The 17541-nt window shown below is 40.4% G+C and overlaps 1 protein-coding gene across 1 annotated transcript in view; it reads right to left on the bottom strand.

Moving 5' to 3' along the window:
• Positions 1 to 207: 207 nt before the first annotated feature.
• tex11 (testis expressed 11) overlaps positions 208 to 17541 on the bottom strand; it is a 28243-nt gene continuing 10909 nt past the window's right edge. The window contains exons 8-29 of the mRNA XM_061900272.1: positions 14889 to 14974; positions 14753 to 14810; positions 14451 to 14546; positions 14234 to 14315; positions 12147 to 12225; positions 11925 to 12076; positions 11760 to 11845; positions 10118 to 10255; positions 9948 to 10050; positions 9750 to 9865; positions 9169 to 9254; positions 8625 to 8678; positions 8528 to 8568; positions 8367 to 8444; positions 8203 to 8273; positions 7364 to 7477; positions 3501 to 3573; positions 3272 to 3421; positions 3102 to 3210; positions 2916 to 3036; positions 2385 to 2552; positions 208 to 832 (exon numbers count right to left, since the gene is read on the bottom strand). Coding sequence (XP_061756256.1) covers positions 761 to 832; positions 2385 to 2552; positions 2916 to 3036; positions 3102 to 3210; positions 3272 to 3421; positions 3501 to 3573; positions 7364 to 7477; positions 8203 to 8273; positions 8367 to 8444; positions 8528 to 8568; positions 8625 to 8678; positions 9169 to 9254; positions 9750 to 9865; positions 9948 to 10050; positions 10118 to 10255; positions 11760 to 11845; positions 11925 to 12076; positions 12147 to 12225; positions 14234 to 14315; positions 14451 to 14546; positions 14753 to 14810; positions 14889 to 14974 — 2133 coding nt within the window. The 3' untranslated portion in view covers positions 208 to 760. The remainder of the gene's footprint in view (positions 833 to 2384; positions 2553 to 2915; positions 3037 to 3101; positions 3211 to 3271; positions 3422 to 3500; positions 3574 to 7363; positions 7478 to 8202; positions 8274 to 8366; positions 8445 to 8527; positions 8569 to 8624; positions 8679 to 9168; positions 9255 to 9749; positions 9866 to 9947; positions 10051 to 10117; positions 10256 to 11759; positions 11846 to 11924; positions 12077 to 12146; positions 12226 to 14233; positions 14316 to 14450; positions 14547 to 14752; positions 14811 to 14888; positions 14975 to 17541) is intronic.

Raw genomic sequence — 17541 nt, 5'->3', positions numbered from 1 at the left:
CAGCCTTCAATAATGAAAACGGGCGTTTAGGAAATAAAAGACAATTAGGCCAAACGCAATAATCAAGGGCATATCTAATATGTATAATTAAACCTTAATTAAGCAAAATTTTGATTTATTTAATTAATCGATCAGGATATTCAATTACTAAAATATTTGATAGCTTCAGCTCTAGAATAGTGTTACTGTCCAATTGACTGGCTTTCTTTGATTCAAAGAAATAGTTTATGAGAACAAGAGACAGCATATTTGCTATGTTTTAATTTCATGCTTTTAATTGGTCAATACAAAAAAAATATGTAAAAAAATCTGATCTATAATAACAATTAACCAGCAAAACTTCTCACATCAAAAAATACATTAGTAGATTTGATTAATCTCATGAAATTGAGGTGGCAATAAATAGTATCTAAATAATTCTTTATTTTGCAGCGCTGCACAAAAAAAAGTATTTTTGAGCTTTGGAGAACTTTGTGTAACAATACATACTGTAAATAAAACTAGATGAGTATGACCACATGTAACTATACATACTGTAAATACAACTAGATGAGTATAACCACATGGAACTATACATACTGTAAATACAACTAGATGAGTATAACCACGTGGAACTATACATACTGTAAATACAACTAGATGAGTATAACCACATGGAACTATACATACTGTAAATACAACTGCAGTAAACATTAATAAAGGTGATTATGAGTACTAAACATGAGGGTTACGTTACCAACAAAGAACTGCATAGGTGTGGCTATTGTTCTATCAAGGTGTTCCTCTTTGCTTTATCCAGTCGATCCAGGATTTGAGTGTAGAGCCCGGACATCTGCAGGGCAGAGGATCACATTGACATGGACCAGTGTTTCTTAACCGTAGGGCACATTGTTGGGTCGCCAGCACCCCCTAGAGGGCTGCCAAAAAATATCTGTTCCTCAGCTGTGGTAATGACACTCTCAAACAAACAGAAGGAGTCTGGTGCAAAAGTCAAATACATTTCTTGTGAGCACAAATTTTGACTTAAGTAGTGAAGCTGTATTTTCATTTAGACTTTAATTATATTGACACTTTAGTTGAATGTATTTATTAATTGAGGTTATTTTGGCAGAACACAGTTGTAAGTAAAAGTAATTGAGTTGTATATTTGGTCAGCACTTATTTTTACAATCAGCTTTACCTAAGCCTATATATAAGTAATCATCTTTGTGATCTATCGTATCATGGGTTAGAGCAGTGGTTCTCAACCTTTTTTCAGTGATGTACCCCTTGTGAACATTTTTTTAATTCAAGTATCCCCTAATTTTTGGTTGAAAAAAAAAGATGAAGTAAAATACAGCACTATGTCATCAGTTTCTGATTTATTAAATTGTATAAAAGTGCAAAATATTGCTCATTTGTAGTGGTCTTTCCTGAACTATTTGGGGAAAAAAAGATATAAAAATAACTAAAAACTTGTTGAAAAGTAAACAAGTGATTCAATTATATATTAGGATTTCTACACATGGAAGTAATCAACTTAAAGTGTCCTCTTTGGGGATTGTAATAGAGATCCATCTGGATTCATGAACTTAATTTTAAACATTTCTTCACAAAAAAAGAATATTTCAAACATAAACAATATTTATGGAACATATCCACAGAAAAATCTAGCTGTCAACACTGAATATTGCATTGTTGCATTTCTTTTCACAGTTTATGAACTTAAAATTATATGTTGTTGAAGTATTATTCAATAAATATATTTATAAAGGATTTTTTAATTGTTGCTATCCATCCATCCATCCATTTTCTACCGCTTATTCCCTTTTGGAGTCGCGGGGGGCGCTAGCGCCTATCTCAGCTACAATCGGGCGGAAGGCGGGGTACACCCTGGACAAGTCGCCACCTCATCGCAGGGCCAACACAGATAGACAACATTCACACTCACATTCACACACTAGGGCCAATTTAGGGTTTCCAATCAACTTATCCCCAGGTGCATGTCTTTGGAAGTTGGAGGAAGCCGGAGTACCCGGAGGGAACCCACGCATTCACGGGGAGAACATGCAAACTCCACACAGAAAGATCCCGAGCCTGGATTTGAACCCAGGACTGCAGGACCTTCGTATTGTGAGGCAGACACACTCACCCTTCTGCGACCGTGAAGCCTTAATTGTTGCTATTTTTAGAATATTTTTTTAAAAATCTCACGTACCCCATGGCATACCTTCAAGTACCCCAGTGGTACGCGTACCCCCATTTGAGAACCACTGGGTTAGAGATAATTTTTGAATACAATTAAAATAGGGAGTAAGATGACTAATTCCGTGTTAATATATCAGGTGGCCCCGGGACCCTGTGTAGTGGAAGAGTTGGGCCCCGAGGTGAAAAAGGTAACCTGCCTGCGTCTTGTAGCTGTCTTGCAGGGACCCCAGGTGGCGGATGAAGCTCATGGCCAGACCGCACCACTTCTCGGCCTGGGCGTAGCGAGCCAGGCTGTACAGCAGGATGCCCGTGTTCCAGGCCCGGGTCAGCAGCCACAGGATCTCCGTCTCTGGGAAGTCATCAGGCTAACGGCGAAAGGAAGTGGCAAGCGTCATAAAAGGCCAGATGGAGAAGTCAACTTTGTAGTATGTTAACCTTTACTGATGCTTTTGGAATCTTTCTAAAGTCTCATTCATCGTGTTTGCTCTAATGCCGGCCTTTAAACGCCATCTCACAGAATGCCTGCAAGCTCCTTCAATTGGTGAAACGAAATGGGGAAATGTGCAATCCCAGTGAAGCAGCAGTGATCATGTGCTGTCTTTCAGAGATTGAAATTGGCAGGAAGAGGATGGTGAATGGAGGCTTCCGCTAATTGGCATGCGGCTGAAAGCTCATTGAGAAATACAAAAAGGCTTCCGCGGAAGCTCTTCTATGGGTTGCTGACTCACAGACACGGCGATGACGGCCAGCGCCTCCTCGTAGTAGTCCCAGGCCTCCTCCAGCACACGGGCCTCCACGTCGGACACGCCGCTGGGCAGGGAGAGCTTGATGAGGCTGTGGATGCACTTGCTGAGGTGAGAGACACAAACAATGAACATTTGTCGTGTGCTCGGCCGCTACAAAAGGTGCCGTGCCTGCGCTGTGCCGGGTCGGCCGGCGGTTGCTTCTTGTGCACGGACAGCGCCACCCTCAGGGCCTTTTTGCACAGCAAGGGGAAGTGTGCTGGAGGCTCCATGGCTAACGCTGCATGACATCAAGACCATAACATCAGCAAAAAAAAAAGCGTATTATTACGATTTATTACCTGCAATGGTCTCCAGCACTTTGGCCTCCACGTGTTCAATCTCCAAGATGGACTCCAGCACACTTTCAACCTTGGGGTCGTTCAGTTTGGAGCGAGCCTCAAACTCGTACAAGAGCAGCAGAGTGTCTGTTGGGTCTTTTGGAAAGCTTCCTTTGGATTCATTCCCTCCCCCCAATTATATTTGACACGTAAAAAGATAAACATTCTGGTGAAAGTGGAGGCAGTGTACCTGTTGCTTTGAGAGTCTTGCAGACTTCTGAGCATGACTGAATGAGATCCAGAGCTTGAACCAGGTCTTGAGTCTGAAAACCAAATGGAAACAATTTCAGAGCTCATCACCGCCATCTAGTGTTCAATCTTACACATTAGGCTTGGATTGAAAATGGTCAAATGTTTATGATTGTTGCTGTGCTGTACAACTGCACCGTAATAGACATGTTGTTCAATCCATGCCTCTAACACAAATTATCAAAACTGAGCAATATTATAAAACAAATGTATGTCTGATATTAGATTTTCTTAGATTGTGTGGGTGGTTTTAATAAGGGGTGTCATGGTGCAACCTTTTCACTTCTGATTTACAACCTCAGAGAAAAATGTAATTTAAAACATTTGTATGTACGTACAGCACTTAAAACCTTTTTTTAATCTTGTATATTGAATTACATTATGTAATGAATTTAGTAAAGAAATCAAACAATGTACTAACATGATCCAGTTTAAGAAACTGTTCGCACTCAGTGTTTACAAAGTACAAATAATCATGACTACATTTTTTTTACTTATTGATCATTTTATTTTTTTCACTTATGAAATACAACTTCAGTATTTATTATTGTATTGTTTAAAGAGTAAATTGTGGACTAATTGAGAACAGGAAGTTAATACAAGTGCTAGCAATTGCTATGAAATGGAAAAGGGGTAGGATTTGAAAGTCTGCTAATTCTAACTCCTTTTTGAACTTGTTGAAGAGAGAAACTATAAATTGTGATATCATGTTGTATTTGTATGCATGTTTGAAATATACTTAAACCAAAATATTGCAGCATTGAGAATTGGCCGACACTGATATGAATCATACCTACTTTTATTATTTTGTCGAGTGGAATTTTAGAAAAGCCTTGATCAAGTTAATTTACTCAGAAAACAATGATAGGTGTGAAAAATAATAAATATTTATAATTAACCATCTGGAATGGACTAATGCTATTTTTAAGTTGAGGTGGAGTGGTAATTATGATTTGGTGACACCTGGTAGCCACAGTAATTCATTAGTTTAAGTTCATGACCTAGTAAGTTGAAACGTGTTTAATGATGCGAACACGTTTGTTACTGGGTACAAATCTGGAGACTATGTATGTGTAATTAACATGCAACTACAATTATTTGATACTTATTAACAAACCCCGTTTTCATATGAGTTGGGAAATTGTGTTAGATGTAAATATAAACGGAATACAATGATTTGCAAATCCTTTTCAACCCATATTCAGTTGAATATGGTACAAAGACAACATATTTGATGTTCAAACTCATAAACTTTTTTTTTTTTTTTGCAAATAATAATTAACTTAGAATTTCATGGCTGCAACACGTGCCAAAGTAGTTGGGAAAGGACATGTTCACCACTGTGTTACATCACATTTTCTTTTAACAACACTCAATAAACGTTTGGGAACTGAGGAAACTAATTGTTGAAGCTTTGAAAGTGGAATTATTTCCCATTTTTGTTTTATGTAGAGCTTTAGTCGTTCAACAGTCTGGGGTCTTCGCTGTCGTATTGTACGCTTCATAATGTGCCACACATTTTCGATGGGAGACAGGCCTGGACTGCAGGCGGGTTCAGAAAGTACCAGCACTCTTTTACTACGAAACCACGCTGTTGTAACACGTTGCTTTGTATTGTCTTGCTGAAATAAGCAGGGGTGTCCATGATAACGTTGCTTGGATAACAACATATGTTGTCATACCTGTATGTACCTTTCAGCATTAATGGTGCCTTCACAGATGTGTAAGTTACCCATGCCTTGGGCACTAATACACCCCCATACCATCACAGATGCTGGCTTTTGAACTTTGCGCCTATAACAATCCGAATGGTTATTTTCGTCTTTGTTCCGGAAGACACCACGTCCACAGTTTCCAAATATAATTTGAAATGTGGACTCGTCAGACCACAGAACACTTTTCCACTTTGCATCAGTCCATCTTAGATGATCTTGGGTCCAGCGAAGCCAGCGGCGTTCCTTGGTGTTGTTGATAAATGGGTTTTGCTTTGCATAGCAAAGTTTTAACATGCACTTACAGATGTAGCAACCAACTGTAGTTACTGACAGTGGTTTTATGAAGTGTTCCTGAGACCATGGTGTGATATCCTTAACACACTGATGTCTGTTTTTGATACAGTACCGCCTGAGGGATCAAAGGTCTGTAATATCATCGCTTATGTGCAGTGATTTATCCAGATTCTCTGAACCTTTTGATGATTTTACGGACCGTAGATAGTGAAATTCCTAAATTCCTTGCAATAACTCGTTGAGAAATGTTGTTCTAAAACTGTTCGACAATTTGCTTACAAATTGGTGACCCTCGCCCCTCCTTGTTTGTGAATTACTTAGCATTTCACCGAAGCTGCTTTTATACCCAGTAATGGCACCCACCTGTTCCCAATTAGCCTGCACACCTGTGGGATGTTCCAAATAAGTGTTAGATGAGAATTTCTCAACTTTATCAGTATTTATTGCCACCATTCCCAACTTCTTTGTCATGTGTTGCTGGCATCAAATTGTAAAACTAATGATTTGCAAAAACTAATGATTTGCTTGGATGGCAACATATATTGCTCCAAAACCTGTATGTACCTTTCAGCATTAATGTAGCATTTACAGATGTGTAAGTTACCCGTGCCTTGGGCACTAATACACCCCCATTCCATCACAGATGCTGGCTTTTCACACTTTGCGCCTAGAACAATCCAGATGGTTCTTTTCCTCTTTGTTCCGGGGGACACGACGTCCCCAGTTTCCAAAAAAAATTTATAATGTGGTCTCGTCCTACCACCAAACACTTTTCCGCTTTGCATCAGTCCATTTTAGATGAGCTTGAGCCCAGCGAAGCCGGTGGGTTTTCTGGGTGTTGTTGATAAATGGCTGTGGCTTTGTATAGTAGAGTTTTAACTTGCACTTACAGATGTAGCGACCAACTGTAGTTATTGACAGTGGTTTTCTGAAGTGTTCCTGAGCCCATGTGGTGATATCCTTTAAACACTGATGTCACTTTTTGATGCAATATCGCTTGAGGGATCAAAGGTCACAGACTTTCAAGGTTGGTTTTCAGCCTTGCTGCTTACGTGCAGTGATTTCTCCAGATTCTCTGAACCTTTTGACCGGGAATGGTGAAATCCCTAAATTCCTTGCAATAGCTGGTTGACAAATGTTGGACAATTTGCATACGCATTTGTTCACAAAGTTGTGACCCTCGCCCCATCCTTGTTTGTGAACTACTGAGCGTTTCATGAAAGCTGCTTTTATACCCAATCATGGCACCCACCTGTTTCCAATTAGCCTGTTCACCTGTGGGATGTTCCAAATAAGTGTTTTTGATGCGCATTCCTCAAAGTTCTATCTTTTTTGCAACTTGTGTCAGCTTGTTTGAAACATGTTGCAGGCATCAAATTCCAAATGAGCTAATATTTGAAAAAAATGTTTACCAGTCCGAACGTTAAATATGTTATCTTTGCAGTCTATTCTCAACCCATTGGGTTAAGTTTTTTCTTGCCCTGATGTGGGATCTGAGCTGAGAATGTCGATGTGGCTTGTGCAGCCCTTTGTGACACTTGTGATTTTGGGCTACATAAGTAAACATTGATTGATTGATTCATATTCAATTGAATATAGGTTGAAAAGGATTTGCAAATCATTGTATTCTGTTTTTATTGATCATTTACACAACTTGCCAACTTCACTGATTTTGGGTTTTCTAATCGGATACATAATTTTTTTGTTGTTGATATTGGACCGATATCCAATATCAAAATCGGATGGGAACACCTCAAGTTTCAATGTTGTGGCTTAGGGACTGGGCGACACCCACCCTGCCCTCTTGAGGAGACCTCCTGTAGAACTCCAGAGAGGCAGCAGCCGCCATGAGCAGACACGTCTTCTGGGCCAGAAGGAGTGATTGATCCGCACGGCACATCTGAGAGAGCTAGACGAGAGGAGACAACACATTGTTTATCTGTTCCGAGTTGCGTTTTTATATATATAAAGGTTTATTTATAGAAAGACTATGTCTCCCGGCTGGCCTGGGAACGCCTCGGGATCCCCCGGGAAGAGCTAGACGAAGTGGCTGGAGATAGGGAAGTCTGGGCTTCCCTGCTTAGGCTGCTGCCCCCGCGACCCGACCTCGGATAAGCGGAAGATGATGGATGGATGGATGGATGGATGGATGGATGGGTTTATTTGAAATAGGTACGGATACAGAAACATAGATATCTGAAACAGTTATCCAATGTATGCATCATAGTGTTTGTAGCCAAAGCTAATTTACAACACTTGTCCCCAACAACAACAACACAGATCTAACATCATTAAAATAGGAAATTAAACAGAATATGTCAGAGGAGTCGATAATAATGATAATAGTAATGATACAGACAAAGTGCAAACTAGATCAAATCCAATAATAATAATGTTATGTTATTGTTATGTTTTACTTGTGTAGAAAGGACAGGTTTTTACTGCCTTCTGAGGATCACTACCTGTATTTGTTGTGACACGATGGGGAGTAGGATTAAATAAAGGACAAGTTGAATTGTGCAAGTGTAAACATGTGACGCGTGTCAATGTAACCTTGACAATACACCGAAACAGTTGACACTGCCCTTGTGGTTTTGTAATAGTTACACTTAAAAACTGAGTAAGAGCACTTGCCTGGTAAGAGTGCACAAAAAAATCCCTCATTCGGTCAGGGCAGCTCTCACACTGCAGTGCTGAGTTCCAAGCTGTAACACAGCGACACACACAACCATGTGACTTTTCTACCAGAGAGCATAGCACAGATTGCGATAAGGAGAGTAATGAGTGTTTTTTAGTACCAATTTTCCGAAACCAGTTGGCTTCCTCCGTGCACTGCTCTACAGTCATGCTCCGCCGCTGTGAAATTTTCTGCAGCGCTGCAGTGATGGCAAGCAAACACATTTGTGGGTTAGGTGCACAGATACGGATTGGCCTCCACTCTCTCGCCCTGTCTACATACCCATTTTTAAATATGGCAGCAGCACGTCCAGACTCACACCCCTACACAGTGTCACGTGTGAATTTGGGTCAAACATTACACAATTAAGGCACCTCACCTTTTTTCGTCACTCATTTTTTCTATTGTAGAGAGCACAAGTCGGACAAGACACCTGTAAAAGGATGCACAGTTGCATTTTGTTTGCATGTAATTGATACCATTTGTGTCTCAGGTCAATAAAGCATTGACTACAGTACAGGCTAAAAGTTTGGACAGACATTCTCATTCACAACACAACTGAGGGTCTCAACCCCATTGATAAAGCAAGAAATTCAACTTCTCAACCCTGATAAGGCACACCTGTGAAGTGAAAACCATATTTTAGGTGACTACCTCTTGAAGCTCATCGAGAGAATGCCAAGAGTGGGCAAAGGGTGGCTATTTTGAGGAAACTAGAATATAAAACATGTTTTCAGGTACTTTTTTTTGTTAAGTACATAACTCCACATGTGTTCATTCATAGTTTTGATGCCTTCAGTGACAATCTACAATGTAAATAGTCATGAAAATAAGGAAAAAGAGAAGGTGTGTCCAAACTTTTGGCCTGTACTGTATATGACTAATTTAATGTGGAAATTTGAAATGTTCCTTATGTCACAGACCTGAGAGCCCTCAGAACCAGAGCTTCGTCTTTGGAGCTTTCACACAAACTTTCCAGTGCTTTCATGGCAGTGTCCTGCTGGTTGTTCTGTTACAAGCATCAACACATCCTCAAACCATACACTATTGCATTAAAACCTACGACATTAATAGACATATTGTTCAGCTGCTGCCTGGTGACATCTGTCATGTTCCCCTTGTGTCTTAAAAAGTTAAAGTACCAATTGTCACACACACACTAGGTGTGGTGAAATTAACCTCTGCATTTGACCCATCCCCCTTGTTCACCCCCTGGGTGAACTGCGGATAGTGCAGCTTCCTCCCACATTCCAAAAATGTTAGGTTCATTGTCGACTTAATTGTCCACAGGTGTGATTCATCATTGTGAATGTACCCTGTCTTTTGTCTGATGTCATCTGGGATAGGCTCTAGCTTACCCTAATCAGAACAAGCAGTATAGAAAATGGATGGATACTGTTGAAATAATACCTCTCTGACAGTGTGATTGTTGTGCAGAACTTACTCATAGTCATGATTACAAAGTTGGCGGACGAGGCATTTAGATGTAATGTGACCGTCTTACCTCCAAGGCTATCTGAGCAGCCAGACTGAGCAGTTTAGACGTGGCGTTCTCAGGCACGGGGCCGTTGGCTTCAGGATTCTGGGACAGAAGTGCCATCATGCTCACTGCCTTCGCAGCTGGGACAAAAAATACGAATGATTCGAGTCTGACCACACCGACTGAACGTGAGCTTTTTGGTGTGTAGGAAGAGGGAGGTACCTCTCGCCACATCATTCTCCAGCACTGCTATCTTGTAAATGCTGAACTGTGTGAAAATGCTGTCAGGATCACATCGCTCTGCCTCTTTAATGGCTTCTTTGGCCTGATAGACAGTGAGAAAAGGTCACATTAATGAGGAGCACTTGTTGTCGGAGGACAATCTATGGTACCTTTTCCATTTGCTTCAGGTGCAAGAAACAGGAAGCTCTGTTTCTCTGCAGTTTAGACAAGTTGGTGTCCATCTCTCCCGCCTTAAAGAAACTCAAGGAGTAGTTGTACCACTGCAGAGCCTCAGCATAGTCTGTGGACTAGGAAGATCAAATGTACTAATAATCATTATTCTCTCTTGTGCTGAAGTGGGATTAGCTGTGTTATGCAGGTTCTGGCACAAGGAATCTTCTTTGTTTGGATAAAGATGTTGATTAGAGGTGTAACCACAAGCCAACTGACCAAACTCTCGTCCACAGCCGCCACACCACGATTCCCATTAGAATGGCGGTATATGGGATAGGATGTTATGATGTGGTCTGCAGTCTTCTCCCTGCACCACAGTCACATGCCACAGATGAAGCCATACACCATATGCACATAGTTGAGCGAAAGAGGCCTACGCCAGTACAAAGGCAATTAAGCCAGACCCAAGCAGGCCTGGGAAAGCATATTTACGGTGGTGATGGACTAGCCTCAGGAATGAAATCATGGATGGCAATGGCACAAGGAAGTATCCGCCTTCAACTGAAGTTTGTCACTGCGTGGAGCAACCCTAATATGTCAAATCTGGCCTGCACGTATTCTCCCATTGACTTGAATACTTTTGCTCCTACCTGCTTATAAGGCTGCTGGACTTATGTCCAGCGTACCGGGAAGGTTGGACATTATATTGTACTTGAGTTGAAATGATTTGTACACCACACAAAATGAAATTTTCAAAGATGCTTTCAGAAAGTTATCAACCACCATGACACACAGAGATAGATTTATCAAATTTGAAGTGTTCTCTCTTTCACAGATTTCAATGACATCCACAAGTTTTAAGTAAATGATTTTCAAAAAAAGGCGTCGCCTTAACATGGGGTGAGCGTGCCCACATATTGGTTTAGGAAAATACAAATAAGAGAAACGTGGGTAACTTGAAGGGTGTGGAAAAACACTTAAGTGCAAACTGGAGAATACAGGCCTATGTACGCGCTTCTTGCATGACTTGAAAGCTATGACTCCATGCTCACTTGCCACAACATGGCAGTATACCAGCACATGTTAGGATCTATATTTTGAGCCTCTTGTGACGATTGGGTGGCATCGTGATGCGGGTTCGTTCTCTCAGAGATGCAGTCGGGCTCCGGACACAGCGAGAAGGTAAAAAATACTGATTTATTTAACATAAAAACAGACTATGAAACAGAAAAACTTGCAGAAGGCACAAAAGGCAAAACAAAAGAGCCAGCATGGCAGCTAGAGAAATAACAAAGACTTAGCATGGAAGCTAGCTGGTTGCGAACTTGAATATGGGATCGGAATCAGAGTAGTCACTGTTGTGAAAACAAACTAGGAAGCAAGAACGAATGGACAAAGAAGGCAGGCTTAAATAAAGACAGTAATCAAGAGGCAGATGCACATCAAAAGCAAGAGGCAGGTGAATCTAATGAGTAACTATGGTGACAGGATAAACAAGTACAACCAGTAACTAAGTCAAACATTAGCAGAACATAGTACACAAAAGACTCAAAACCTAAAACATAATATGATCTGAGCAGCGGATTATAACACCTCTCACATTTTTATGGCAAAACGAAGAACTTAAAAGAAGCATACCTCAAAGTTTTTTGATGCTTTGTCCCACAATATAGCATGTAGGCTTGTGAGCTCCTGTTGTGCCAGCTGTTTGCCCGTGTAGTGTCCTGACATAGTACAAACCACAGCACACATGTTACAAACTTGCCATGCGGTGCCGTCGAGGACCCTTAACAATGTCCGCACCGGTGATGATGTCCTCTATCTTCTGTTTGCCCAGCAGCTCTTTGCCTCTCTGCAGCAGCAGCTCGATGTGCAGGACAAGAGCAGTTCCCAGGTCGGGCGACGACTCAAACTGCTGACTCGCACGTTTCAACAGCTCAAAGGCCAGCACTTCCCTAGAAAAATTCAAAGTATAGTTCGGGGCCCGTTTGCAGGAAACCGTATGTCCTCCACAGTGGTGTTTACCTATCTTCGGATATGAGAAGCTTGACTGTACTGAGACACACCTCAAGAGAAACCTCAGACTTCAGCATCTCGTTTAGACCTGAGAACACGATTTAAGATCTGAGTATAACAACTAACATATGTATGTATGTATGTATATACACATAAACTGTGTTCCAAATTATTATGCAAAGTACAATTTACTCAAATGTTGCTAAATAATTGATGCAAATGTCAGTCAGTATAATTTTCAAGTCATCAGCAGCTTAAGAGTTTAATTCAAATTTCATTGAACAAATCTCGAAATGTTAACAGTATTTTTACAATTAATTAATACAATAACTCAAAGTTCACTGTTCCAAATTATTAAGCACAATGGTGTTTCAATATATTTTATAGGCTGTAAATAACTCAAATTGGTCACCTGTTGAATTTGTAGCATATAAGACCATATAAATTAAAATATTCTTGATTGAAATAACTTTTGATTAAACAGTCTGAGTTACATTAATAATATAGGACCCCTTCCTTGATATCACTTTCATAAGCCTTGTATCCATTGAACTTGTGAGTTCTTGGACAGTTTCAGCTTTAATTTATTTGCAGGACGTTAGAATAGCGTCCCAGAACTGCTACTTGGATATGAACTATCTCCCACCCTCAGGTATTTTGCTTGATGATGCTGCATAGGTTCTCAATAGGGTTGAGGTCAGGAGAGAATGGTGGCCACACCATCAGTTTCCAGTGACTCAATGGTGTTCTTTGCAGCATGAGATGGGGCATTGTCATGCATGAAGGTGATTTTTTTTGTCGGAAGGTATGGTTTTTCTTTTTGTACCATGGAAGAAAGTGGTCAGTCAGAAACTCTACACACTTTGCAGGGGTCATTTTCACACCCTAAGGGACCCTAAAGGGACCTACCAGCTCTACCCCCATGATTCCAGCCCCAAACATGACACCCTTATCCCCTTGTTGGGACATTGTGGCCATTCACCAACCATCCGCTGCTTCAGCCATCTAGAGTTGCAAGGCACTCATCACTAAACAAAACTGATAATTAGTCGTCATGTATTCCTGAGCCCACTGCAACCATTTTTGCTTGTGAGCATTGTTTAGGGGTGGCCCAATATTAGCTTTAAGCAAACTTGCACATTTCTTGAGGATCCTACACCTTGAGGTTCGTGGGACTCCAGAGGCACCACCGGCTCCAGATATCTCTTTGCTGCTTTTCATTGGTCTTTTAGCAGCTTCTCTCTTAATTCCGATGAAGTTGTCTGGCAGAGTTTTTTTTTTATTTTGCCTGTATCTGCCCGAACTCACCTGTGCTCTGAATGAAATGAATAAATAAATAAATGGGTTGTACTTGTATAGCGCTTTTCTACCTTCAAGGTACTCAAAGCGCTCTGACACTACTTCCACATTTACCCATTCACACAAACATTCACACACTGATGGAGGGAGCTGCCATGCAAGGCGCCAACCAGCACCGATCAGGAGCAAGGGTGAAGTGTCTTGCTCAGGACACAACGGACGTGACGAGGTTGGTACTAGGTGGGATTTGAACCAGGGACGCTCGGGTTGCGCACGGCCACTCTCCCACTGCGCCACTGCTTTACAGTTCGATGATCACACATACGTTTTTTGGATAGATCTAATGTTTTCATACTCTGAGCAAGGTAGTGTATTATCTTACGCTTTTCAGCAGCAGAGAATGTTTTTTCTTCCCCATATTGCTTGAAACCTGTGGCCTGCTTAATAATGTGGAACATCACTTTTAAGCAGTTTTCCTTTGATTGGGCTGACTTAGGAGACTATTTATCACAGGTGTCTGAGATTGATGTCAATGATCTATAGCGCCTTGAGACACAATACCATCCATGAGTTTAATGAAAAAAAATGTTTTTGATTCTTGAATCCAATTTGCATAATAATTTGAAGCACAGTGTATATGAAGAGACAACATTTTACCCTAACTAACATAAGACATACGTTCAAACATCATGCAAAAATATGATATTCTGCATCTCCCACTAACACATCTTTTTGAAAGCCCTGCAGCGACTATTATAATCAGGTTCTTAATGGATGTTTTGTGTATAATAACTAACCTGCTCTGACGCTTTCATCGGAGGCCCCACATCTCAAGAGTATTGTGATCTTTAAGTACAGCCCCTGGGCGCTCACAGACTCCTGACAACATTGGGACAGATTTGCTGGTTACAGGGAATCCCAGATTTTGGTATTTGTTTTTGCAGGTGCTGAAAAATGCATTTACCCGCCTATGACTGAGACCACGAGCAGGACTGTTTAGTTTTCGTATTTCACCTTGTTGGCCAAGTCGACAGCAGAAAGAGCCTCTTCGCAAAACCTTTGAGCGTCCCACTCGAAAAGAACTGTGGCCAAGAGACGCAAAACCTTTGCCTGAAGTTGGGTAAACACAACACAATAAATTGAGTCATTTCAAGTTTGTATAGGTAAACTATACACTTACTGGACACTTTATTAGGTACAAAACAATGAGATTTACCGTGTGTTTTAGTAAAAATGGGGGAATTGTAAATATCTCAGTATGATGCAATACCAAATAAATTGTGTCCAGATACAGTAACTATGCAGTGTTATTTTACCTGGACGTTTGCTTCAGGAGCATACTTCACATTCATCTTGCCAATGTCATAGCTTTGCCTGAAATATACAAATATGTAAACCCCTTTACTGTATCTACAGTATGGTGTGGGCACACAAATGACTTAACATATTTACCGTAACCAGAATGCGCTGTCTTCATACTTTTGTTGGTTGTAAGTGTCTATTCCGAAGTTGTAGCACATCAGGGAAAGGTACGTAGTCTGCAACAGTCAGAAAATACATTAGGAGCCTGATCTACAGATATCACACAAAAATAATCCACTGAACTTGCGGGCAGAGGATTGTGTCTCTTGTGTGAGCAGACTAGGGAGCGCAATGAACAGAACTTTCCTCCAGTTGGTCTTATCTTTGTCCATGTGATAGCAGATGTATTTTGACAAGAGGAGTGGTTAAAAATGTAACCAGAAGCTTGTGGATGGCTACCAGAAGCTTGTGGATGGCTACCAAAAGCGCAGTGAACCTTGCCAAGGGACATGTAACCAAATATTAATATTGCTGTATGTATACTTTTGACACACCAGATTTGGTCACATTTTCAGCAAACCCATAATAATTTCATAAAAGAACCAAACTTTATGAATGTGTTTTGTGACCAACAAGTATGTGCTCCAATCACTCTATCACAAAAAAACACCAGTTGTAGAATTTATTGGAAACTCAAGACATTGTTCTTTACAAGTCTATGTAAACTTTTAATCGTGACTGTATGTACATATATATGTATGTGTACATATAAATATATATATATGTATGTATGTGTGTATATGTACATATATATGTATGGATATACATATATATTTATATCTAAGTGTTCATTAATACAGTGTTTTTCAACTTTTTTTGAGCCAAGGGAGATTTTTTGCATTGAAAAAAATCCAGAGGCACACCACCAGCAGAAATTATTTAAAAAAAAATGAAACTCAGTTGACAGTAAAAAGTTGTCGCAATTGTTGGATATGATTTTAAACCATAACCAAGCATGCATCAACATAGCCCTTGTCACATCACGCTGTGACTTATTTGGAGGGGTTGGGCTGGGGGAACACAGGTCCGGTGGCCATGGATGAAGTACTGGCTGTCCAGAGTCGGGACCCAGGATGGACTGCTCGCCTGTGTATCGGTTGGGGACATCTCTGCGCTGTTGATCCGCCTCCGCTTGGGATGGTCTCCTGCTGGCTCCACTATGGACGGGACTCTCGCTACTATAATTCATATATATTATATATGAATTATATTTATATAATAAATATAATTCATATAATTATTATAATTATATAATAAATATAATTCACTTACTATATTGGATCCACTTTGGACTGGACTCTCACCGTTATGTTGGATCCACTATGGATTGGACTTTCACAATATCATGTTAGACCCGCTCGACATCCATTGCTTTTGGTCCCCTGGGGGGTGGGAGGTTGCCCACATATGCGTTCCTCTCCAAGGTTTCTCATAGTCATCATTGTCACTGTCACCGACGTCCCATTGGGTGTGAGTTTTTCCTTGCCCTTATGTGTGCTCTACCGAGGATGTCTTTGTGGTTTGTGCAGCCCTTTGAGACACTTGTGATTTAGGACTATATAAAAAAAACATTGATTGATTGATTGATTTTGAGTTTTTTACTGTTTTCCTGTGTGTAGTGTTTTAGTTCTTGTCTTGCGCTCCTATTTTGGTGGTATTTTTCTCTTTTTTTGGTATTTTCCTGTAGCAGTTTCATGTCTTCCTTTGAGCGATATTTCCTGCATCTGCTTTGTTTTGGCAATCAAGAATATTTTAGTTGTTATCCTTCTTTGTGTGGACATTGTTGACTGTCATGTCATGTTCGGATGTACATTGTGGACGTTGTCTTTGCTCCACAGTAAGTCTTTGCTGTTGTCCACCATTCTGTTTTTGTTTACTTTGTAGCCAGTTTCGTTCTGCATGGCCTTCCCTAAGTTTTACTGCTTTTTCTTAGGAGCACTCACCTTTTGTTTATTTTTGGTTCTAGCATTAGACTCCTTTTTACCTTCACTCCGCCTCCCGCTGTCTTCGACATCTGCAGAGCAAGTAGATACCGGCTGATATGGAAGAGTATTACACGGTTGCTCTGCCGATCTTAGACAGCACCGACACTCAACAACACATAATTTGCAGACTATAATTACTGGTTTGCAAAAAATATTTTTAACCCAAATAGGTAAAATGAGATAATCTCCCACGACACACCGGGCTGTATCTCACAGCACGCTTGTGTGCCGCGGCACAGTGGTTGAAAAACACTGCATTAATACGTGATGTCCCTATTTTAAACAAAGTATCTTAAACATTTTTTTTTAAATATAAGGAATGTATGGCGATCATCAGAATACCCACAATACTGGATGCACATATAATCATTCAACACGCAGAATGTGATTTATTAAGGGTAATCAATGTTCTGCAGGCACTATTTTGCGTCTTTATCTGGCACGTCTGAAAAGGTAGACATACGGCTTAGAGAAAAGAAGTACTTGTGCTGTAAAGATTGCGAGATAATCCTCCGTCCACGTGTGTGTGTCTCAACATATTTGGACTGTCATAAATTGAATATTTTGGACATATCGTCTCCTCGGTAATATCATGTTATAATTGTATAGCTGCTGGTTGACTTAAGGGGCTATATAAATCATTTAATTGAGGCGTTTTGATGGATACTGGCTATTTTTAATGCCATTTTTTCATTCAAGAAATATGATATTATAATGTTTCAATAAGCAATTTATTGCGTTTAAATCCTTCCAGACGC

Source organism: Nerophis ophidion, linkage group LG05, assembly GCF_033978795.1.
Source record: "Nerophis ophidion isolate RoL-2023_Sa linkage group LG05, RoL_Noph_v1.0, whole genome shotgun sequence".
Classification (NCBI taxonomy): domain Eukaryota; kingdom Metazoa; phylum Chordata; class Actinopteri; order Syngnathiformes; family Syngnathidae; genus Nerophis; species Nerophis ophidion.
The sequence above is the reverse complement of the archived record's forward strand: the minus strand, read 5'-3'. Positions and strand labels throughout refer to the sequence as shown.